General features: G+C 45.1%; 1 protein-coding gene across 1 annotated transcript in view; it reads right to left on the reverse strand.

Annotated features, from left to right (window-relative positions):
- LOC138296418 (cystatin-like) overlaps positions 1–23375 on the reverse strand; it is a 44438-nt gene extending 21063 nt beyond the window's left edge. Inside the window, exon 1 of the mRNA XM_069235523.1 lies at positions 23079–23375. Within this exon, the coding sequence (XP_069091624.1) occupies positions 23079–23303 (225 nt within the window). The 5' untranslated portion in view covers positions 23304–23375. The remainder of the gene's footprint in view (positions 1–23078) is intronic.
- Positions 23376–24981: the final 1606 nt, after the last annotated feature.

Raw genomic sequence — 24981 nt, forward strand, 5'->3', positions numbered from 1 at the left:
ATGCTGATGTATATGCCAAGAAAAAAAAACGCTTCTAAACATGTTTAAATATTTTACTCTAAGAGCACAAGGAGCAACACTGCGATTTTATGCAGTTTTTATGTAATGCAAACTCTATGGTATTGTTCCCTTTGCACGAGCACCAGCTACAGCACAAAAAGCACACATTTGTTTTTTAGTAAAGACAGGGGCATTGAGTGTTTTAGCCCAGAACCCCGGGATGTGGAGCCGAAGCTGAGATTAAAACCCAGTTCCAAAGTCGGCAGCTCTGATTGTTATGCCACGTCCTCTCTTTGTGATGCAGGAGAGTTTTTCAGAAAATACAGTGGTAATAGATCCAAAAATCATTTTATTCCAGTGTAAACAAGCATTTGCAATGCAATGGTCTCGCATTTGCTTGAGTTAGAGCTATTAGCGGTGTAAACTCCTAACTAGACTTTTCTTGCCTCATAAACTGAAAATGAAAAGTAATACAGTTTCACATAAGCGAGCCGAAATCCTCCATGAGCGTGAAGGAGACACGCAAAAGGAAACATAAGTTCACTCGTAGTCAAACGTATCAGCTAAAGTGCAATTATCCATTTAACCGGCAAAAGTGCAATTATCCATCTAAAAGGGTCAATATCATGGAAAGCGCTCGACTACTGCCCAGGGAGATCATGCTGCCTACGAAATAAAAAGAAAAAGTAGTCCAGAAGCCATGCAGAAAACACAGAGCCTCATATGTTTTCACTAGTTTACCAGTGCACTTGAGGAGGGATAAACACCAGAAAAGGCATGACGTATGCATTCTTTTCACAAATGAAATCTAGCGAATTTTAAAAGCCAAGCCCACGAACCAACCAAACTGATGGGCGTGACATGGGTGTGGTTAAAAGCCCACAGAGATATTACAACAGGGGCCAGAGAACTTGCACGCAGGACCCTAAAAATAATCATCTATTGGTTCATGTGTTCGGAAGAGCTGGAGCATGATAATCAAACAGGACTCTATAAAAACACCCATATTCCTTTGTACCATGGCTTTTCTGATTTTGTTTTTTTTAACTATAAGTCTTGGAGAATGAAGGCAGCTTTAGAACACATTTTAAAGTGCTTTTGCCGTTTACTGTTTAAACTACATACAGATCAAATGAAAAAATACCGGCTTTATGTAATTTCTTTCATTTTCATACGGGCCAGGACATAAAAATACCATTTAAGCTGGTAAAATAACCGCACAGGTGGCGACCCTAGCCGGAACAGATGTTGTGGTCACTTAATTTCAACTTGCCTTTCAGACCAAAATGCAGTTCTTATACTTATGACCAATGTTACTGACTATAAGCTTTAAAATGTTTAACTACCAAACATTTCTAAAAAAATGTGTCAAATGAGAGGAACCAAATGGTGTTTCACGGAAGGGCACGATCCAGGAATGTGAGCCAATTTTTTGGGGATGTCGGGCGTAATTGTGATCCCAATCCGACCGTGGCTATTACTAGGGCACTAATTTAGGAGTTTACTTAGTAGGGGTGTGAGAAGTAAACGTCACCCTTCAGGAGGGCTGGTGACGTGTTTTCTGAATTCGCCCGAGGTGAATGAAGCCAGCCACCTTGACATTTCACGCTCCATAATTTACGTTTTAGGCCTTTATCACAAGTGTCCTGGTAATTCCGATGGGCCTGGGAATTAAAGTTGTTGTCCTACATATGACGAGAGTCAAAATCTCAGTGTGAAAAAACAGAAAAAACATGCTGGAGTTAGTGTAGATACACCAGTTTCTCCTAGAAATACTATGATTTCCGTTCCTTTCCTGCCTCAGAATCACAAGGTATTCCCTCTAATGGTAGTTCTGGAGCTCCAAACATTGGAATTGGGGGCCGGTTTGAATCTGGGCGTCAGCTCAACATCCTCTGATTCTGGGCTGCTGGGCAAATCACTTAATCCCCCCACCACCTTAAAAAGTGTGACCTTTTGCAGTGGACCTGGACTAATGCTCATGTGAGAATACCTTTGGTCTATCTCGCGCTATGTAAAACTGTGTAAATGTAAACGAAGGAAATCATTCCAAGGCACTTGTAATGAAAGCCTCAAAGCTAAACAAATGAAAAAAAATCTAAACTGTCCCAATATCATGCGTGTAGTGTTCCTGAAAGTGTGCTCAGAGACAGGTCACCACGTTCTCTCTCGTTCGACAGTGCATCGAGAAAGAACATTAGATTGAGAAACACTTTTTATGTGACAAGCGATGTTTGTCTATGTTGAATTTCCGTAAGACACATTTTATTTCTGTTGTGCTGTCACTTCAGCACCTAGAAGCCGTCCTTTGCTGCGCACGAGGAGCGCAGCCATCTTGGCTCCTTGACCAGGTGTGCCAATGAGGATTCAATGCGGCTCCACGGGTGTCCCAAGAAGTGCAGGGTACTACAGTACCAAGGACCGAAGTCAACGGTTGCGTTTAGGCATTAAATGGGGCGATGCTTAAAACAGCGCCTTAGTTTCTCGTGTCATACTGATAATAGTGTGTTCCTTCCTGCTTGTGTGAAAATGTTCCCTCCCAGTGCCTCCTCAGCTCAGAGCCATAAGAGAAGCTAAAACAGAACTCTCATTAACTGAGTTAGAGTAATATTTGCAACAGATTATGTCATTAAAGTTAACGGGTGGCCCAGAGTTAACGGCTTGGTGTTAGCATCTGTGCGTGACCCTCCAGTCACACGTTCGATTTACGTCAGGGCCCACTCAAACCTTCATCCTTCCCCGGCCAATGAGTAGCACTGATTAATTTGGGAAATAATTTGATCTGTTTCTCTGAGCGCTTAAGAACTGCCACACTGCGGTGGAAGACGCTACATACGTTATTTTTAATTTGTCAAAAATCGGAAATAATTACAGTGGAAAACTAGCACTTTGGGAAGGATGCCCTGCTTTTTCCTTAACTGCAAAGTAGTTTAGAAATAGATTTTTTTCAGGTGTTTTGAAAATAAGCTGTTACTCTGGGTGTGAACTCATTTTATGATGATGCTTTTAATTATTTACACGTTTTGATAAATATCAAATTTTAACAGAAAATGTGCTTAGAAATTACAACTATTGGCATAATTTGTGTTTTTAAAAAAATAGCTGTTTATTTCACAAACTCCACTCGAGTATATTTTTTCACTCAAAAGTTGCTTAAATGAATGTTTTTTATTGCTTCCAAACGTTTTCGGGACATTCAGAAAAGCAAGCGATTTTAATACGAAATGTTTTGAATTTAAAAATAAAAATGTTGCCAAGTCCGCTGAGGTTTTGCTGCTAAACGAAAATTTAAGGCAAATTTGCAAAGAATGAAAGTGCAGTTTAAACATTTGACTTTTTTGTCTGTCTGCTTGTCTTCGATGTGATCCCCGTGTAGATTTCTTTTTCTCGGCCCTCTCCATTTTTTCCTTCATGCCATATCTTCAAGTAACACTTATCCAGGAAAAAAGACAGGCAAAACTTTACACTAATATGATAAAGCTGAAGAAATAAAACTCCCAGAAAATTTAATTTTGCGTTACATTTTCTCCTGTGAGAAAAAAAAAAAAAAATCACGATTGTGGGAAATTTTAAAACCAGGCAACGTTGTGTGAAAGTTACAAACTGCGCAGCTTCAGGATGGTGGAACATTTGCCAGCTTTGCTAAACGTGGCCTAGGAAACACAAGCGAAGACACACAAGCATATTAATACCTTTCACAACAAAAAAGAAGTTCCACAAATACATGCTATTCTTCTAACCAGTGGAGGGATAGTGTACTAGGTCGCTGCGCTCGGGGAGGAATAAACACTAAAGGAGGCATGCCACATGCATGCCATAAACAAATAAAAAGCAAGATAGCGAGAGTGACAATGGAACCCAGCAATCACAAGTGTATGGGCAAGGTTTAAGCTCCTGTACTGATTACACCATGTCTCACCGAGACAGCGCATGCGCTGCCTAGGCTCGACCTAAAAAGCATACCACGTTTCATTGAAAGCATAGTTTCAACGAGAATTTTTTTAATAATTGGCAAAGAGTTTCCCCTTCAGCACAGCCCAGGAAGAGAACGCTATAGATGCCATTTATGTGCATTACTGTGCAATGAAAGGCTGTGCTCATTATTATTTATGTATTTAGGTTTGTAAAAGTGCTTAACTGACATCGGCACAAATGTTACTTTAGCAAGGGCATAAACACAACACTACACACCACTCCATAACATACCACACAACCCAACTCAGCACCACTCCACAACACTACATTCTACTCAAATTCTCAATACTTTTCTCAACACCAAAAACTTTTAGCCATAATAAGTAGCAACTACACTAATATACAACATAACTACAACATACTGGCAAAGCCATCAGTGAGACGCATTGGCTGTGCCAATGCTGGTTTTATTTTCTATACATAAAAGAAACAACATCAAAGTAATACAGAAAAAAAAACACTATTTGCTCCCTCACAAAGAGTCGCCGAAATCCTACCACACATCCACTCTAAAACACATAAATACACTAAACCTATCACAATTTTTTTTTTTTTTAAAGGAAAACCAAAAGAAGGGAAATAACTCGAAGACCTGAGGGTCCAACAAAGGAGGTGAAATACCCTTCTTAATATGAGAGTAATGACGCTTTCTATTTTGCTAACAGAATGCCCTGCAGAACTTTCAATCTATCGACATTTTGGTCCCACTCATTTAATTTCTAAGTACTTTTTTCAGGACAATGATGAGGGTTATACATTCATAGTGACTTCTTCAAAAACCCACAACTGCTTAAATGTGGTCTGTTAGAAATGGGGTCTCTAGTTGGAAATCGGTTTGGACCCTGTCCAAATAGGGACTCTCACTCTAGTCAGGATAAGGGAGATACCCGCTCTGATAACCCCTGCTCACCCCCTTGGTAGCTTGGCACAAGCAGTCAGCCTTATCTCAGAAGCAATGTGTAAAGCATTTGCACATAACACACAGTAACAGAGTGAAAACACTACAAAAGGACATCACACCAGTTTTAGAAAAATAGCCAATATTTATCTATTTAAAACAAGACCAAATATGATAAAAACCCAACATACAGTAACAAAAATATGAATTCTAAAAGATTTACTCAAAAATACAGTTCCTTGAAGTCAATAGCTCCACCTAGGGCTATCACAGCATTGTGAGCAACAAAACCAACAGCTCAGGCTGGCCGTGGCGTCATGGGCCAGCTACGGTGTTGGGAAGGCCCCCAAACAGTACCTTGGATTTGCAGGGCATCGTGATCCTCGCGGTGAGCTCCGGAGAGCGGAGTCACTGACGTCACGTTGTCGGTTCCGGAATCGGTGCGGGAGTCGCTGGGCCCTTGAAGTTCACACACGTTGCGGATCGAACTCCGGGCTGATTAAGTCAGGTGCGCAGGCATGGATGGAGTCGGGGCTGCGGTGTGAAGCGGGATGATGCGACGTATGGTGCCCACAGGTCACGGTGCAGGCAGCGGCTAGGTGACAGCATCCAGCGGCGTCGGTGAGATCAGGGCTGCGGTGTGAGGCGGTGAGATGTGCGGTGTCCACAGGTCACGGTGCAGGCAGCGTCGTCATCGTTGCTGAAGCGCTGTTGCCGGTAGGCCCAAGCCAGCGGTGCGGGATGGGACGGTGCTTTGTGTACCTCACAAGCGGTGTCCACAGGGCATGGCGCAGGCAGCGGTGCCGGTGTAAGCAGGAGCGGCGGGGATGCCCAGGCTTTGGTGTGAGCAGGCGATGCCAGAGTGTGGGGCCCACAGGTCGCAGTGCGAGCAGTGGCTCAGTGAAGTCGTCCGATGATGGCATCGGGGAAACCAGGGTCACGGTGTGAAGCGGGGCAATGCGACTCCACGTGGCATCGGCAGGTCAAGATGCAGGCCAGTGGCATCGGCAGGTCAAGGTGCAGGCCAGTGGCATCATTGGCGGCGTTGCAGTGGCTTCTCCTCCTGAACAGCACAGAACACACAGTTCCCAGTGCTGCAGGTCGAGGAAACTGAAGTCTTTGGGGTCCCTGAGACTTCCAACAGGAGGCAAGCTCTACTCCAAGCCCTTGGAGAATTTTCTCAAGCAGGACACACAGCAAAGTTCAACCTTTGCACTCTTTTCAGGCAGAAGCAGCAACTGCAGGACAGTCTAGCAAAGCAGTGCAGCAAAGCGACAGTACTCCTCCTTCAGCTCTTCTCCTTGCAGAGGTTCATCTTGATTCCAAAAAGATTCTAAAAGTCTGGGGTTTTCGGTCTTCTTATACCCGGTTCTGCCTTTGAAGCTGGCAAACTTCAAAGCAAAGTCTCAAGTGTTTGCAAGATCCTTACTTGTCTAGGCCATTCCCCAGACGCACACCAGGGGGTCGGAGACTGCACTGTGTGAGGAAGGCACAGTCCTTTCAGGTGTGAACGACCACTCCTCCCTCCTCTCTAGCTCAGATGGCTCATCAGGATATGCAGGCTACACCCCGTACCCTTTTGTGTCACTGTCTAGAGAGGTGCAAAACAGCCCAACTGTCAAATTGACCCAGACAGACAATCCACAAACAGGCAGAGTCGCAGAATGGTTTAGCAAGAAAATGCCTACTTTCTAAAAGTGGCATTTTCAAACAGACAATTTAAAAACCAATTTCCCTAAAAGATGTATTTTTAAATTGTGATTTCAGAGACCCGAAACTCCAACTTGTTATCTGCTCTCAAAGGGAATCTGTGCTTTAAGGATATTTAAAGGCAGCCCCCATGTTAACTTATGAGAGAGATAGGCCTTACACAGTGAAAACCGAATTTGGCAGTATTTCACCATTAGGACATATAAAACACACTAGTATATGTCCTACCTTAAATATACACTGCACCCTGCCCATGGGGCTACCTAGGGCCTACCTTAGGGGTGCTTCACATTTAGTAAAAGGGAAGGTTTAGGCCTCGCAAGTGGGTACACTCGCCAAGTCGAATTTGCAGTTTAAAAATGCACACCCATACACTGCAGTGGCAAGTTTGAGCCATGTTTACAGGGCTACGACTGTGGGTGGCACAACAAGTACTGGAGGCCCACTAGTAGCATTTGATTACAGGCCCTGTGCACCTCTAGTGCACTTTACTAGGGACTTACCAGTAAATCAAATATGCCAATCATGGATAAACTAATCAACAGTCTGCATCCTACGCCACTGGCGATCGGCTGTCTCCCCAACCCCGGAAGAATGGATCATAGCTATGACAAGTATCGCCATGCATGAAAGATTCATCTATAACCTACAAGACCAAGACCAATTATTCAACCAAGTATGGGCCCCCTTCCTTACTGGGGGAAGACAGTAGGCCGTCCTGAAACCACCTACCATTCCCACTTCCCCCCCAACTTTCACTCCCCCCCCTCCCATCCCCCACCCTCCTTCTCTCTTTTTTCCTTTAATGGATCACCCTTCTCCCCCTTCCCTTATTAGCTTTTCTTTTTTCCCTCTTTTTTCTTCTCTTTTCTTTTTTTTCTTTGTCTTCCTCTCCCTCAGTTCCATCAGGGGCACGATCCAGGTCTCTTCTACTCTTATCAGCAAGCTTCGGTTGTAGACCCATACATCTGAGTCGGCATAAGAGCACTAAGTAACAAGCATGAACTGTGCCGAGAGAAGCTAAAGAACTTAGACCCTGATATCCAGATTGATCTGCTATCTCGGCAACTCACTACCCAGGCATATACTACCACTCCGATAGCCCACCTTCCAACGTAAAGATATCCAACCTCAACTCTATATCACACTGTCTACAAGCACTGCGACGTGCTTACAATCCGGATACCGATACAGTGAGGAGTGAACTCTCCACTCCCGGGAGGCTAGACGACACTGTATTCCAGCTCCCACCACCCTATTAAATTGTCTACCCCTCCTATTCTCTTCCGCTCCCCTGTACAAAGGCGTCCCATAGCACGATGTTCTGCTTATCCTCCATCCCTGACCTTTATTTCCCTTTTATTCTCCGTTCCTTTGTTGTTTTTTCTGATTATTGCGATTATTATGGTACAGTTTCAAAGAACAATTAACAATGTCCCAAAGCTCCATTTATTGCCTATATACTTTGATTTATTATGTATTATTGTTTGTATATGTTGGGACCTCGGTCCCTCTTGGGTTTTATATCATTTTGCAGTGCTTATAATAAAAATATTTACAAAAAATAAAATAACAACTACAGTACATTTTACACAGAGAGCATGTGCATTTAGCACTGGTTATCATTGGTAAAGTGCCCAGAGACCTAAAGCCAACACAAACAGGTCAGACAAAATAGGAGGAAGGAGGCAAAAAGACTGGGGATGACCCTGTAAAAAGGGCCATTTCCAACATGCTCCATGCCAGAAAACATCCTACATTGTCATCAGGGCAATGTTCTGTTCTAGCAGCCTCTACTCAGAATCATATTCTCTACTGTATCAAACCATCTTCGCATTTGGAAAACAATCCCCAATTCAGTGGTGTATTATAGGTGTGATTGTGTGACCCCACCATGTAATACATTCCTGATACTGACCAGGGTTCAGTCAAGCTCATTTTTTAAACCTTAGTGCAACCCTCGGTAGCTGAATTTTTGAGCAGTCAGGCTTAAACAAAGGAAAAAGTATAACGCATTTAGAAGCACCAAAAACAATTAAAACGTCACACAACACACAAGAAATCCAACACCAATTTATAAAAATAAATCTTATTTTTATGAATTTTTAGATACCAAAATCGGCTGTAGGTTTTCAGAGATACAGACTTTTAATTACATTGTGAATCACTGTTCTGTGTGCAAAAATCCAACAAGTCTTGGTAAGCAGAAAGTTTAGAACTGTGTAATACCTTTATAAAAGGTGTGTTTGGCTATTCTGACCTGCTTTAGCTGACCACCTCTGACAGGGAGGAAATCAAGGGGTTGGCAAGGAGGAGTTGTGGGAGAGTTACCATGGCACCAATGCAGTCTCAGGTCAAGTTCCAGGCTCTATGGGTGAACCGCCATAGACTTCCGAGTGGTCGCGATGCAAGGGATACAGAATACTATGCAGTTGCAGTTGATGGGGGGCTTCCTGGGGCTACTCCTCAGTCCATGGTCCAGATGAGGCCACTTTGTCTATAGGATTCGTGCCCCTCAAAGTCCTCTTCGATCCAGCAAAAATCCAGCTGCCACCAAACTACTGGTCTCCTGACACACTGAAACCAGTGGTTCTTTTTGGTGAAGGCTAGTGTCTGCATTGGGCAACCAAACTGCACTATGATGCCTCTCACAGGTCCCACAGACTTGTGGGCAGGTTTTCAGTGTCAGGACCTGTTCTTACTGGCTGCACATGGGCAGTCAGTAGTGATCAGGGAATTGTGGCTACTGACTTGCCAGGCTTCTTTGGCTTTTGTGGCGCTGGTGCATTAACAAAAAGTCCGCCAACTGACTTTTGGAGTTCACCTCTTTTGTTTGGAGCAACTTCTCTATGAGCCAGGCACCAAAGGCACAGTCCTCTCTTTGTCAGCCCAATGATCAGCAGGTGCAGACCAAGCAGCTGGTGCAGCCTTTCTTTCCACTTCTAGAGAACTGATGGGTAGTCCTTCAGTCCTCTCTTTAGTCCAGATGTGATCTGAGGTCTGGTTGCCAGGGGTGCCATATTAACGCCCAGAAAGTGCCCTCAAGATGCAGCGGTTACTAGCCAAATGAGCTACTAGGACCTTCCCCGTGTGATGGAGACTTCCTGCAATGTGTGGCATCTAGCTATCCCACGGTGAATAATTCAGCCCAAACCCAAGATGGCAGAACCCTCCTCTTGTTGTGTGGAGCTTGGTAGCCCACCCTAGAGGTCTGGCTACCAGAGGGCTACAAACCCACAGAAAAAGCAGTTAGGCAACTGCTCTCCTCTCTCCGTCCCAAACGCCTATGCGTCTACCTGAACAAAAGAGCAGCCCCTCCATTTGTGTCCACAATTTACCCTGCAAAGGCGGCTTTCAAACTCTAGCTAAAAGCACACACTTTCCTTACATTTCAGTGATGGAAAACATCCGGATTCATGAAAAATCCACAAAATACCTACCACCTATGTTCCCCCACCCAGAGGCACACTCCCTCCCTGCCTTCCGTGGAAGACAAAATACCGATTTATTCCCTTTGAGGTGGGAATATGGCCTCATGTCAGAGACCGACACCTGCACCGCTTTCTTTTGCCCCAAATGCAAAATGCCTGGTGTCCAGTGGGTTGTCTACCCCCTGGGGAACAGATTTGTGGCAACCTCCCCAACTAGGAGGAACTTTCTATCTGCCCCAGGGAGCAGAGGACACTGTTGCCCCATCCAGGGTGGTGGTATGGCTCAATGCCTGGGTAGGCCGCCACCTCCATTTTTATGTTTTGCCACCATTTTTTATTGCCTGGTGTCTAGGAGGGCTTTCTGACCCCAAATAGGTGCAAATTTGGGGCAGAACCCTCGGGGAGGGAATAGGAAGATTGGTTTGTCCCTTTTGGGGTGGAGGTATGGCCAATATGTTATGATTTGCCATTATCGACAAGCATGTAAAATATCTTAATGAATCTGAATCCCAGCTACAGATACGTCAGTTTGCTATCTTCTGTTTGTACAATCACCTGCCTGTAATAAACCTCAAATAATTTCTGTCCAGGTAATGTGATCCAAAAAAACAGGACAAAGTAGGCTGTATTCACTCTGTGGAACAGGAACCAGAGTCACCATCTACCCACAAATTTGGAAATTGCTGCTAAATGTGAAATTGTCAGATTGTTGAATCTGTGCCTGACTTTTCATCCATCAGTAACACAGCAACAGTATAACCAAACTTTACCTTATCAAAGTGGTGTTCAAAACAGACAGAAAGAACACCCACCACATAAAGTTCCCTGCAGCTTCTTTAATTGATTGAGGGGAACATGAAAGTTTAAATTGGACCTTGAGTTATCAGATGTAATAATGGAACATATTTTCTTAGTATGCAAAGTACCATAATTCCTGCCTCATAAATAATATATACCGAAGGTTAGGAACAAAATTATTGATGGTATTACCCTTGTTTCTTTGAACAGTATATTTAGTAATTTTCTGTGCATGAAATATTTTACAAAATGGAAACGTAAGCTTACAACTGATTAGATATTTTGTTTCGGTTTCGTTTGTCTGCTTTTTTTAGGAAATGTATATTATTAAACAATGGTGGCAGCGACCATTTTACAGTGGACGTTTTTCTTCATCCAACTACAAATCTAAGAATTTGACATCCACGAGGCCCTGTGCACAAAATATATTCCGCTACTGCTGGAGAAGCTGAGAAAATTCCAGATCAACAAGATGATTTATGAAAATTTGGGGACAGGAAAGCTAATATATATATTGTAATGTAGTAGAATTGGTAGTTTAACACTCAATGAATTACAAAAATTGGATTGTTGCAAAGAATTTCAGAAAATGAAGTAATCAATAGTTTGGTTCAGAGTGTTCAACTTAAAAAAGAGGGGGGGAAACAGTGAATAAAAAAAAAATTACAAATGTTTCATCAATGTAGAGCTGAAGGAGAACTGAAAGAATATGAAAGCGAGAAATCAAAGTGCAAAAAGTGTACCAGAGAGAAAGATTAGTCCACAAAAGATAAAAATGAGACCTAATGTTTAAGGTACTTTGAATGGGGACTCAAGACGGTTTTAAATGCTGGCTTAAATTTACAGTCATAATCAGTCACTTTCTGAATGCGCTATTTCAAAGTCCACATAGATTACATCTATAGCTTCTGTATATAGTCGCCATGAACCATAGACTTTAATGCCACATGTACTGGATTAGAAATGCTAAAATTTGATGAACCTTGAAGTTACCATATGTTTGCTGAAACTTAGCAGGATGGGCAAAGAGGTGGGCCTCTGTCCCCTGACCACGCTGCTGTTTGCGTGTTCGAGGCCCTCCTCCACCCGCAGGCATCCTCCTGCGCCTCATCCCTGGGGTCTAGTGGGCTCTGACTAGCTTCACTTGACCCGTGTGCCGCTTTCCGCCGTCACGTAAGTGTTTTTCGTTTTTTTCGCTTTTTTCAGCGCCTCGCCGCCGGCGCTTCTGCCCCCTTTGTGCCCCCGATTGCTGTCTCCCCGATCGTATATTGTGCCATTATTGTTTTTCTGATTGTGTGCTTTTCTTATTGTAACTGCTTGTATTTTGCTCGTTTTCAGTGTTTTGCCCCTTGTGCGCTCCCCGTTCCCTGCCGCTGCCTCCCTGCGGCCCCGCCCCCATTTGCCGCTCCCTCCCGCCTCCCAGCTGCTCCTCCCTCCCCCCTCCCTTCTTAATGGCTGGCGCTGCGCGTCGCGAGTGAGCGACCTCTGACCTGTTTCAGGTCCTGAGCTCGCCCCCCACGACCGCAGCACCAACCTGCTGCCTCCTGCCTCTGTCCCCTGACCACGCTGCTGTTTGCGTGTTCGAGGCCCTCCTCCACCCGCAGGCATCCTCCTGCGCCTCATCCCTGGGGTCTAGTGGGCTCTGACTAGCTTCACTTGACCCGTGTGCCGCTTTCCGCCGTCCCGTAAGTGTTTTTCGTTTTTTTCGCTTTTTTCAGCACCTCGCCGCCGGCGCTTCTGCCCCCTTTGTGCCCCCCTGATTGCTGTCTCCCCGATCGTATATTGTGCCATTATTGTTTTTCTGATTGTGTGCTTTTCTTATTATAACTGCTTGTATTTTGCTCGTTTTCAGTGTTTTGCCCCTTGTGCGCTCCCAGTTCCATGCCGCTGCCTCCCTGCGGCCCCGCCCCCCTCGCGCCCCCATTTGCCACTCCCTCCCGCCTCCCAGCTGCTCCTCCCTCCCCCCTCCCTTCTTAATGGCTGGCGCTGCGCGTCCGCGCAGCGGAGGCGCGCCAGAGGCAAGCCCGTCTGCGCCCGTCCGCGCCTGGACCGCGCCCAGCGCCACACCCCCTGGCCCTCGCGCCCCCCGCATCTGCTACTCGATCAACGAACTCCGCGCCTTCAACCCCGGCCCCTCCACTGAATGCTACCGGGCATCCCCGAAGCACACTAAAGGACCTTTTTCCTGCCGTACCTGCAACTTCTCCTGCATCAGAACGACCAATCCAACTACGAAAACATCCAACCCCAACCACCTGAACTGCATCCTCATCAACACCCGCTCCGCACGAAAACACGCCATCGAGCTCTGGGATTTGCTCGACACCACTGCTCCTGACGTGGCTTTCCTGACCGAAACCTGGTGGAACGACTCCTCGTCTCCGGACATCGCCATCGCCATCGCCATACCGGACGGCTACAAAATCAGCAGAAGAGATCGAACCAACGGAATCGGCGGCGGAATAGCCATCGCTCACAAAGCTACCCTCAAAATCCACACCCACTCGGACGACACCCTCAGGACAGCCGAACACCTCCACTTCCAGATCCACACGGACCCCAACACGACCCTCAGAGGAACCCTCATTTACCGCCCTCCAGGACCAAGAGCCCCCTTCAACGACACCATCGCCGACCTTGCAAGCACCCACGCCCTCGCTTCCCCGGATTACATCCTCCTGGGAGATCTGAACTACCATCTGGAAAATGCCAACGACGTCAACACCGCGTCACTGACCTCCAACCTCCTCAACCTCGGTCTCCGCCAGCTAGTCAACACACCTACCCACATCGCCGGTCACACCCTTGACCCCCTCTTCACCTCTAGCAACCACATTTCCTTCAGCCACACCTCCGAACTCCACTGGACTGACCATCACTGTGTCCATTTCACCTATAAGAAAACCACAGAGCAACACCGCATCCAGCTACCTCCCCACCGCCGCTGGGGCAAAGTCACCCAAGAACAACTGACCAGCACCCTCATCAACAACCTTCCACCCGACGCAATCGACCCGAGCACAGCCGCCAACAACCTCCATCAATGGATCCTCGACTGCGCCAACACCCTTGCCCCTCTCAAGAAACCCACCACCATCCAAGGAAAGAAAAAACCAGCCTGGTTCACAGACGATCTCACCACCTCCAAAAGCAACTGCCAGAAGCTCAAAAAGAAATGGATCCAAGAACGCACACCCGACAACCTCGCCGCCCTCAAAAACGCCAACCACGAACACCACCAACGGATCCGCACCGCCAAGCGCGCCCACTTCACCGAACGCATCAACAACAACGCCCATGACTGCAAAGAACTCTTCGGCATCGTGAAGGAACTCTCCAATCCGAAAGCCAACTCCAACGACATCCCGCCCTCCCAGAAACTCTGCGACGACCTCTCCACCTTCTTCCACCAGAAAATCACCACCATCCACGACAGCTTCATCACCGGTCCACCGCCAGACCCCACCCCCGACGTCTCCTCCCGCGACTGCCGCCTCACCGCCTGGACCCACGTGGACGAGGCAGAAACCATAGCAACCATGAACACCATCCACTCAGGCTCCCCCACGGACCCCTGCCCCCATCATGTTTTCAACTCAGCCAACGCCACCATCGCCCCTGAACTCCGCAAGATCATCAACCTCTCCTTTACTTCTGCCACCTTCCCGGACAGCTGGAAACACGCAGAAATCCAACCCCTCCTCAAAAAACCCAAGGCTGACCCCAACGACCTCAAAAACTTCCGTCCGATCTCTCTCCTCCCTTTTCCAGCGAAAGTCATCGAGAAGATCGTCAACACTCAGCTCACCCACTTCCTCGAATACAATTCCATCCTGGACCCCTCACAATCCGGATTCAGACGAAACCACAGCACTGAGACCGCCCTCCTCGCCGCCACAGATGACATCAGACATCAAATGGACAACGGCGAAACCTCAGCCCTCATCCTCCTCAACCTATCAGCCGCTTTTGACACCGTCTGCCACCGCACCCTACTGACCCGCCTCCAGGAAGCCGGCATCCAAGATAAAGCCCTCCACTGGATCTCATCCTTCCTCTCCGACAGAACGCAGAGAGTCCGTCTCTCCCCTTTCCGCTCCAAAGCCACCAACCTCATCTGCGGCGTCCCCCAAGGATCCTCCCTCAGCCCCACGTTGTTCAACGTCTACATGGCCCCCCTCGCTCAACTGGCCCGCCAACATCATCTCAGCATCATCTCCTACGCCGACGATACCCAGCTCGTCCTCTCCCTGACCAAAGACCCGCTCACCGCCAAAACAAACCTCCACGAGGGACTAAAATCCATCGCTGATTGGATGAACAACAGTCGCCTGAAACTCAACTCCGACAAGACGGAAGTCCTCATCCTCGGACGCACTCCCTCGGCCTGGAACGACTCATGGTGGCCCTCCGTCCTCGGACCCCCACCCACCCCTGCCAGCCACGCAAGAAACCTCGGCTTCATCCTGGACTCCGCCCTCACCATGTCCAAACAGGTCAGCGCCGTCTCCTCCTCCTGTTTCAACACCCTTCGAATGCTCCGCAGAATCTTCAAGTGGATTCCAACAGAAACCAGAAAGACGGTGACCCAGGCCCTCGTCAGCAGCAGACTTGACTACGGCAACGCACTCTACACAGGCATCCCAACCAAAGACATCAAACGCCTCTAACGTATCCAAAATGCCTCCGCCCGACTGATCCTCAACATACCCCGCCGAAGTCACATCTCCCCTCACCTAAAGGAACTCCACTGGCTCCCGGTAGACAAGAGGATCACCTTCAAACTCCTGACCCACGCTCACAAGGCACTTCACAACACCGGACCCTCCTACCTCAACACCAGACTCAACTTCTACACTCCAACACGTCAACTCCGATCCGCAAACCTCGCCCTCGCCATCGTACCCCGAATCCAGCGCAAGACATCCGGCGGCAGATCCTTCTCCTTCCTCGCCGCCAAGACCTGGAACTCTCTCCCCACATCTCTTCGCCAGACCCAGGACCTCCTCGCATTCAGAAGGCTCCTCAAGACCTGGCTCTTCGACCGCTAAGCCAGCAGCGCTCCCCCCCCCCCCCCCCCCCTCAGCGCCTCGAAACCCTGACGGGTACATAGCGCGCTTTATAAATACTATGATTGATTGATTGATTGATTGATTGGGCCCAGACAATTTACCAGCCTCAATCTCCAAAATCTATAATCCATATAGCATAGCTGAGTTAACAGTAGCTGGTAAAGCTCAGGTTTCCTGGATTATCTGTGATTAAACCAGTCTTTAAAAAAAAAGTGACCATAAAAAGCTTTTCGAATCTCCTTTCAAATCTTTGATAGATTCCATTGCCAAGGTATATATAAAGCTGTTTTGGCCCGCCTAAATAATTGGGCTGCCGCTCCAAAAATTGTTCCGTTTGAAAAAGACAATTTGACTACTGACCACTATTGTGTTTTGAGGGAGGTTCTCCAGAGGTCAAAGTTATTTAGGCGTTCTTTGCAATGCAGCCTTCGCTTCAGTGGACCAACTGGTAATGTACATGAATCTACGTATGTAGAACATACATAAGGGTTTCTAAGCTGAGCTCTGGTGAAGGCAGATGAAGAGGGGCATTTAACGAGGAAAATAACCTTTATGAAATGGTCTCAATCAGACATGAATAATCACCTCAGCAATGTTCCGCTTATTCTTATCAGTTCTGGCAACAGCAATTGTGTCATCTTGCTCATTTTCTACTAAATTAGGTTTCACACGGAATCATTATTGCAAGCAGATAAATTGGCCATGCTAGATTATACATTGATAGTGATAAAAAACAACAACAACAAAAAATGCTCTCCAACGTAAATGCACTGAGAATGTGATCATGATAAACACTGAAAAAAATCATATTAAAAGAAGGGGAAAATTGGATAAAGCTTAGGTGGTATCTGTCCAATAGTAGGCTTAGGTGGTATCTGTCCAATTGTAGGCTAGGTGACATACAACTTAATAAAAATGTCGGTATGTGGTTCTAAAGCAATATGTACTGGGACAATACTAAGGGCCATATGAAATCTTGTACCTTGTAAACTTAGGAAGCATAGCAACAGTGGATGGACAAATTGGTGTTTTTTTTCTTATACGCCACTCCTTGGGGCTTACGCCAAAACATTCCTCTATACTACAGCTACATGGCACTGAACGTGGAACTACTTACTCTCAACAGTAGAGTGAATTTTAATTTGCTCCAGGAAAAATGTCTGAAGTGGGGGCCCCACCTCCCTCAGTCATCTATGTTTCAGGCTTTAATTGTGAAGTGCAGTCACTGCTCTCAGACATTTGTTTAAGAAAAGTAAAGGCTCTACAGCTTTTTTCGCAGCATAGGCAACGATGAGTTTGAAAAACATTCTTCTTTGTGCTGGTGTTTATGGAGAAAACCAAATTTGTAAGTCAGACGTCCTCTTGGCAGGATTAGAATGTCTTGAGAGGCAGTTTAAATGTGTAGGCATTCCCTTAGGTTTGTGGGTATAGGGTGCTCTAAAACATGTAAAAGGCCATAGGATGCAAAGGACAGCTGATGCTGCTTATCTGTCCTCAAAGAACTAGATGATGTCCTAAATACAAGAATTATGGAGGGGTTCTTAAGGTCCTGACTATGTAAGGAGGATACCAGATCCAAAATTACAGGCAGCAATTGTTAAATATTTCCCGAAGATAAACCACGGATGGCAGAGTATGACCTCCAAGAAAACAAGCATTTGCAATGCAATAGGTCTCGCATTTGCTTGAGCTAGAGCTATTGGTGCTGTAAATGTATAACTGGACTTTTATTGCCACCTAAATTGGTCAACCCTGTCACACAATTAGGTCCTCACGGCCACATAATTCCAGTGGCCCTGCATATAGCTAAAGTATTTCATTTTCCTTCTTCCTCTATCTGCAGCAAAAAAAAAAAATTAAAATATAGCCATTATTTATTACATTTTTTATATTATTATTTTGCGGTTCCCCCTCATCCTAGTGTGGGGACCCAGAGATGACCTTGACAGAAAGAGCATGTTGTGCAGTCAGTTATGGGCAAAAATGTTTTGTAAAAGGAATGCCCCCCAAAGCATTATGGGGTGAGTTTCCGAGTGCAGCGAATATTGTGGTATCTTGACTGTAATGCTCAGAACAGGCCAGGAAGGCACCTCTATAAACATAGCATTTCTAGGAAACATGGTCATGTAACCATATAGTCAGCCCCTAGAGAGCATAACCACATTAAAACAGAATGATAGAATGTAATGCAGTTTAACCATATATTTAGCCCCTAGAGGGCGTAGTGCATTACACATTTTCAGACCACGCAGGCCTGCTCGAATAATATTACAAACAAGGACCTTAAAACACAAACTACTTTCAGCTGTAAAACAAAAGCTCCAGCCATGAGAGAACTTAAAAAGACACTGGCTGGTGGGAGGGCTTATTATTTTGGGGTCCCCCAACCTAGTGGAGTGATCAAGAGATGCTCTAGGCAGCAAGAATGTGTTGTTCTGAACATTTTAATGGTGGTCCCATTGTCTTAGGACCACCACACAATGAGTTATGGGCAAAGATGTTTTGTAAAATGAATGTCCCACTAAGCATTATAGGGCAATTTTCAGAGTGCAGCGAATATTGTAGTATTTTGACTGTAAAGCTCAGAACAGCCCCTAGAGGACACCATAATAAAAATAGCACTTGTAAAAAACATGGTCATGTAACCATACAGTCGGCCCCTAGAGGGCATAACGACATGAAAACAGAATGGCAGAAAGTAATGCAATGTAGCCATATGTGTAGCTTCTAGAGGGTGTAGTGCCTTATACATTTACAGGCCTACTGCAATAATATTACCAACAAGGCCCTTAAAACACAAACTACTCCCAGCTGTTAAACAAAAGTTCAGCCATGAGAAAGCTTAAAAAGACATTAGGACGGTCATTATGACCCTGGTGGCCAGCGGTACACTGGCGGTCATAATCCCCAACCGCCAGCCTGTCCATGGCGGTAAACACTGCCATGGAAAGGCTGACGGTAAGGGGGACTGCGGGTGCCCCCTGCACTGCCCATGCACTTAGCATGGGCAGTGCAGGGGACCCCAGGCACAGCCCCATCTCACTGCCCGAATTTCGGGCAGTGAAATGCACGATGGGTGCACCTGCACATCAACATTGCTTCTGGCTATTATGAGACGGCTTCAATGTTGATGTGACTTTTCCGTTGGCCCAGCGGAAATGTCTAAATAGGGTGCCAGCAATACCGCCAGCACTGGCGGTATTGTGGCGCCCGCAGCTTCGGCGGTCTTTTTTCAAGACCGCCTGAAGTCGTAATGAGGGCCTAAATGTTGAGAGAGGCTACTATTTTGGGGTCCAAACCATCCCAGGTTAGTGAGCCAGAGATGACCTAGAAAGAAAGAGTGAGTTGTGCTGAACAGTTTGGTGGGGGTCCCGTTGTCATGGGAACAACATAGGTGGAGTTATGGGCAAAAATAATTTTTAAAAAAGAAATATCCCGCAAAGCATTATGAGGCGAGTTTCCAGAGTGCAGTGAATACTGTATTTTTTTCTGTTTTAAAAGCTCCATTTTTATTTTTCAACTGCTAAACTTGTACGTAACTCAGACTGAGGTTGAGCTATATGAAACTTCAAGTCCTCATGTAAAGCGCTGCTTTTAAAAAAAAAAAAAAGTAGAAGATTAAATAAATATAAAAGAACCCGTCCACACCTCCTCCAGCTTGCAGCCTTTTTGCGCAGACACCACAAAGAAAGAGCAGCATGCCCAAAACAAGAAAAAGGAAGAAACAGCATATGGCCATGCAGCGCGAAGCAAAAGAAAAAAGTAGTGTGCCACACTAATAAAGGACAAATGAAAGTGATGGGTATGAGATGGGCGTGAAGCAAGCCCACAAATGCAAATTACAACATGTCAAGAGACAAGAGGCTTGCAGGCTGCCTAGGAGCCACCTAAAAATAAAAGCTAATGAGAGAAGATTTATTTCTGAAGTTAATGTATCATTCCCTGCCAGACTGCCCAATGTTTATGACATTAGATGCAACTATCTATGACATTTGGTTTTACAATAATGCACATTGAAACCATCTAGCCGCCTTAAAATTAATAGTTAAAACTGAATCTTTGGCCTCGGTGGCAGAATTGGCTCAATTTTAATATATGTAAAAGACATTTTACGGTGTTGAATTATGAAATTATTCTTTATAATTGTGTAATATTTGATGTGCTTTGGGTAAACAAACGAATATGATTTACTTATAAAAATAGGGAAAAAAAAAAAACATCTATTGATGTTGAACAGTCATATCCATGTGACTCCAGCGGCACCAAGACACCAAAAATAGAAAAACCAGGGGGCTACTTTGAGAGCACAGGCAAGACCACACTTCCTCCCATTTAGTTCCTGTTCACCCCATGCATTACTTCCCCACTCCGAATTTCCACCACGTCCGGGCTGCTGTTTGTTCTTTCCAAAGCGAAACCATTACTAGCATGAAACAAGGCGAGCCAGAGGGCACAGAATACAAATTGCACAGCGAGTGGCTTAAAAAGGAAGTGGAGCTGGAAATGCCCGAACCCTCTGGAGGCTGGAACCAAAGACTGGGTGACTCAAAGGTAAGCAGTGGCGTCAAGACACTTCTCCCCCCTTTAGCAGCCGCGGTGGGGCCCGCCACTGAAACGCTGGTAATTTATAGCCCTCTTCTGCCTACAGATATAACCAAATATTAATGAAACATAAGGAGGGGTAACCATAAAGGGTGAAAGGGAAGAAACGGGCGGCTGGGAGGTGGCAATAAATATGATGAAATGAAGGAAGGGCAAAAGAGGACGAGGATAGATGAAGGTGGAATGGATGGACGAATGGAAGAGCGCAAGTAAGGGTATTAGGATGAATAGAAGGTTAACAGGATGGAACAAGGGTTAAAGAACCAATGGGTGTAAAGATGGGTGCCTCAAAGGATAAATAGAGGGGGAAGGAAGGATGAGTTTAAGAGTGAAAATCTGAATGGATGGATGGAAAGACGATACGTGGTTGGATGGAAGGATAACGTTTAGTCTTCATTTGTCATTAGAGGTGGGGCTTAAAGTGTTTTTGATTGTTCTGGCTTCTCCCTTGAAGTGGACAATGAGAATGGAGAAATTGCTAAGGTGTTTTGAGCGCTGTCACTTTTTCCCTGCCTGGTCTCGCAGCTGGACTCAAACTCCTAAGCGTAACAAAACAATTCATACACTGGTTACAAGAGGTTATCTTGATCTTACTCTGTAAGGTCTTTCACAGCTACTCTTGTTTATTTCAGCTTCTGGTAACATTAAAGGCAGAGATTTAGGGAAAGAGGCAAAATGTGTTTTCACACTGACTTGCCTTGGATCAATTAGGGAAAGAATAAATCAAAAGTGAGAAGTATGATCAACAGCTTCTTGGAAAAATCATACTAATCTTATTTTCTTCACATAGAGAGAGGGAGCATTTATGTTATGCTATGCCAGCCCCCGGGAATCAAACGGGGCAAAGCCTACAGGTTCACTTTGTCAAGAGGATGGATATCTCAAGATGTGGTCTGGAATTTGTAGTCCTCAATTTATACTGTAAAAGACAAACTTACAAGTGCAGAATGTACACACAAAATGAACCGGTGAACATAACTTGACATCTCTAAGATTACTATAACTGCAATACGTCTCTCACATAAAATTAGAATAAAGTGCTCTTAGTTTAAGTCCAGTTTCTCTCCTGAAGCCAGGTGCTCAACAAAGCACCCTTATTAAGCGAATGAGCCCTTATTTTACAAAGATTGCTTGGCTTTATTTTGTTATCCATCAGTCTAATAATCAGATGTCATAGCAGGTAGGAGCTATTGTGAATGACGCTGCCAAACTTTTTAAAACGTTGCCAAACTAGTTCCTGTACTGTTTAGTTCTTGTCTATCGGACAGCACAACCTGCACGGCTGTAAAAGGTCTTTTGTGGGTTCACAAAAAAACTTTGTGTGTTTATGCCCACCCAATGCTTACCAGTGGTTTGCCTTTATTGTCACTCTCATTTGATTGCTTCTTATTTGATGGTTTGCCTCCCCTTTCTTATGTTTGTTCCTCCGCCGGAGCACAGCCTCTTTACCGTCCTTTTGACTGGCCGATATGCATCTTTCCACAACTCACATTTAGGGAACTACCTTTTTCTTTTTGTTTCAGCATTACATGCGTTTTCCAGCTTCCCCCTGTGTGCTTCTCCCCCACCAACTCCCTGAAGCTCTCTCCCTCATGTGCCTCTCCCACGTCCCTGTACTGATCCCTCCCTCCTGTGCTGCTCTAACCTCCCCCTTCATTCCCTCTCCTTCTTGCATCTGCAAATAATTTAAAGAAAAAAAATGACTGAGCCATTTTATGGGTGCATGCATGCAGACGTATGTGAAATGACAACTGCATCATAGCGCCCTTTTTTGGCAGATGCTGCATAGCATTAAAAAAAAAAATGCCAATGCTGCACAGCATTGACAAAGCCAATATATCCAACAGGCAAGACCTGTTGACTTTGTCAATGCTTATTGCTGAAAAGCAAATGGTCCTGAACGGTTAATGTCGTCTTGATTTGCCTCAGGTTGAAAAGGAAGGAGGGGTCGACTGCACTGGGAGTAGAGGGACAGAAAAGCTAAAGAACAAAAAAAGTCTCTCCAGGGTGCTTGCTATCTGAAAGATAAAGTTAAATGTTTTCCGTTGGATAATCAGCTTGGAAGCCACTGCAGACTTTAATTGATTGAGCTATTTGAAACTTCATAGTGTGAAAGTTATTCCATCCAGGTTTATTGTAAGAGTTACCAGTTCTGCAATGCGTCCTTTTGTTGGAGATTAAAAAATCAAAGGTAAGCAATTGTACAGTCAGATTGCTTTTACTGAAGCACTCGAACACAATCTTTTTTGCACATTTTGCAACAACCTTACATTCATACAATCGCATACTGTAACTCTATAAAAGACTTAAAATATTCCCAATGCTCTAAGAGGCTGTGAAGTAAAGCGCTATTCATAAACATATAAACATCTCACTAATGCCCAGTAAACAATCAATGTTCAGCTCAGTGACCCTCGCTTAGATACGCAGACATCTGAAATGACCGAATGAACCAACTGAGAGAACAGTGCGTGTCACACAGATTTAACTTGTATCTACTTTTCATTTTAGGTGTGTGCGTTATCACCCCCTCCACCCCCCTCCACAACTTCCCATTCCTATCTCAGAAATTGAGTTGTTTGACCCACTGACCTGCTTCTTGACATCGAGTACTTTGGAGACTTTGAAGGCGAACTTGTCGTTGCTGGCTTTGTTGTACTCTTTTATTGCGAAATTCAGTGCTTTCTGCACACCGCGATCTACGGTCGCAACCTCAGGAGCCCCCACAAGCGGCCACGATTTACGTTCGCTGTCCGCCATTACCGCGGCAAAGACAGCCGCGAAGACCAGCACCGGTATCTGCCACGAAGCAGCCATGTTTGTCCACTCGCAAGTGATTTACAGCTTCCCTCTGTCCGAGCTACGAACGACCCTCCCTCTCCTCGTGATTCCAAGCTACGTAGGCTCACTGTGTCACCATCCGGCCCAATGACTGTGTGTCTCTCTCGCTCACCTCCTGATCAGGGGGCTCCAAAGATCTTTAGGAAAGCAGAAGCATTACGCTCTGCTCCTCACATGCCAACATTCAGTGCTTAATTTGTGCCTGTGGTTTCGGGTGCGAGGCACCGCCACTTATTTTTTAGGGTCAGCACTTATTTTTCTGCCCCAAGCATTTACTGCGAGCGAAAGACACATATGGAAAAGACGGAGGAAGAGAAAAGCGAAAAAGCTTCGCAAAGGTAGAAAGCTGCAGGAGTGAGCTGAAAGGGCAGGGAGATGCTGTAAAATGATTTAGAGAGACCAAAGATTACTTCAGGATTATGCTGCCTCAGTATTTCCGTGCTCGCACATTTAATTGCATCAATCGCGTGTTTCAGAGGAGAGCTTCGGGCACTGGGACATTTTTATTTACAAATTAATCACTGTCAACGTTGTTACCCAAAAGGAGATTTTGAGAAAAAACGAGGCAAGATGAGGAGTAACAGGACTATTCATTTGTTTCCTCGAGAAGCTATTGTCTATTTAAGAATGCAAAATGTCCAATGTAATTAAGTCAAGAAGACATTGATTTTATTATAAACTGCTACCTATTCATGTTTCATTTAAATCTTCGATTTATGAGTGTGACTGCAAAGGGAGTACATTTTAACGTTTCCATTTTATTAATAGTTGCTTCCACAAAAGAGAGAGTGACATCAGAAAGCATATGGTGTTTTCCTTAACCCAACTACTGTATTTATCACCTTTTTAAATTTCCTTAATTATTTATTTTATGTATTTCCAACCTGTTAAGTACAAATAAGGCATATTACTCAAAGATGGAATAGTGGACGCCAATTCCTCAAATTTCCCGGGGTAGCGAAAGTGATATCACACACCCTATGATCCTAATGGAGTCACTGAAGTAACATCATATGGTTTATAATTCCAAATTTTCCAAGGAAGTGATGAGTCATGACCATAACCCTAATGACTTTAATTGGCATTGCTGAAGTGCAAAAATAACTGCACGATTATAACAACACAAAAGAAATGGATGTCTACATTAGGGACCACCTATATTAAGGTGATCATTGAAAGTGTTTAGGCATAATAGTTGCCTTAAAATGTAGAGAATGTGGAAATCAAGGGATTTTTTTTGGGAAGGGGTGTTCTCCAAGCCCCCTCCCCCCACCCCTCCTGATAGCATTTTTTTTTAAATGAGGTCAAGTGAATATTAAAGTACACTTTTTCACATACATTTAATAAGGAAAACAATAGGTTCTAAAAAGGCACTCTAACATTTCAAGACTTTTTTTAGGGTGCTTCTTGCTAATGAAATCTGACTCCCTAGGATTGAATCCTACTTTTTCAAAATGTTATATGGGTACCCCCGTATGTCAACAATTGCCTCGATTTCGCCAGGGATAGCATTTTGTCATGGGGATCCCGTCCTTTGCCATTGGTGCCCCTCCTGCGAAAAATAGATACAGTGTGCCAATTCCAGATTTTTGTCGTCCCTACACAATGGGAGCCCCTTATTTATTTATTTTATTTATTTATTTAATGCGTTTTT

Source organism: Pleurodeles waltl, chromosome 5 (genome assembly GCF_031143425.1).
Source record: "Pleurodeles waltl isolate 20211129_DDA chromosome 5, aPleWal1.hap1.20221129, whole genome shotgun sequence".
NCBI lineage: Eukaryota > Metazoa > Chordata > Amphibia > Caudata > Salamandridae > Pleurodeles > Pleurodeles waltl.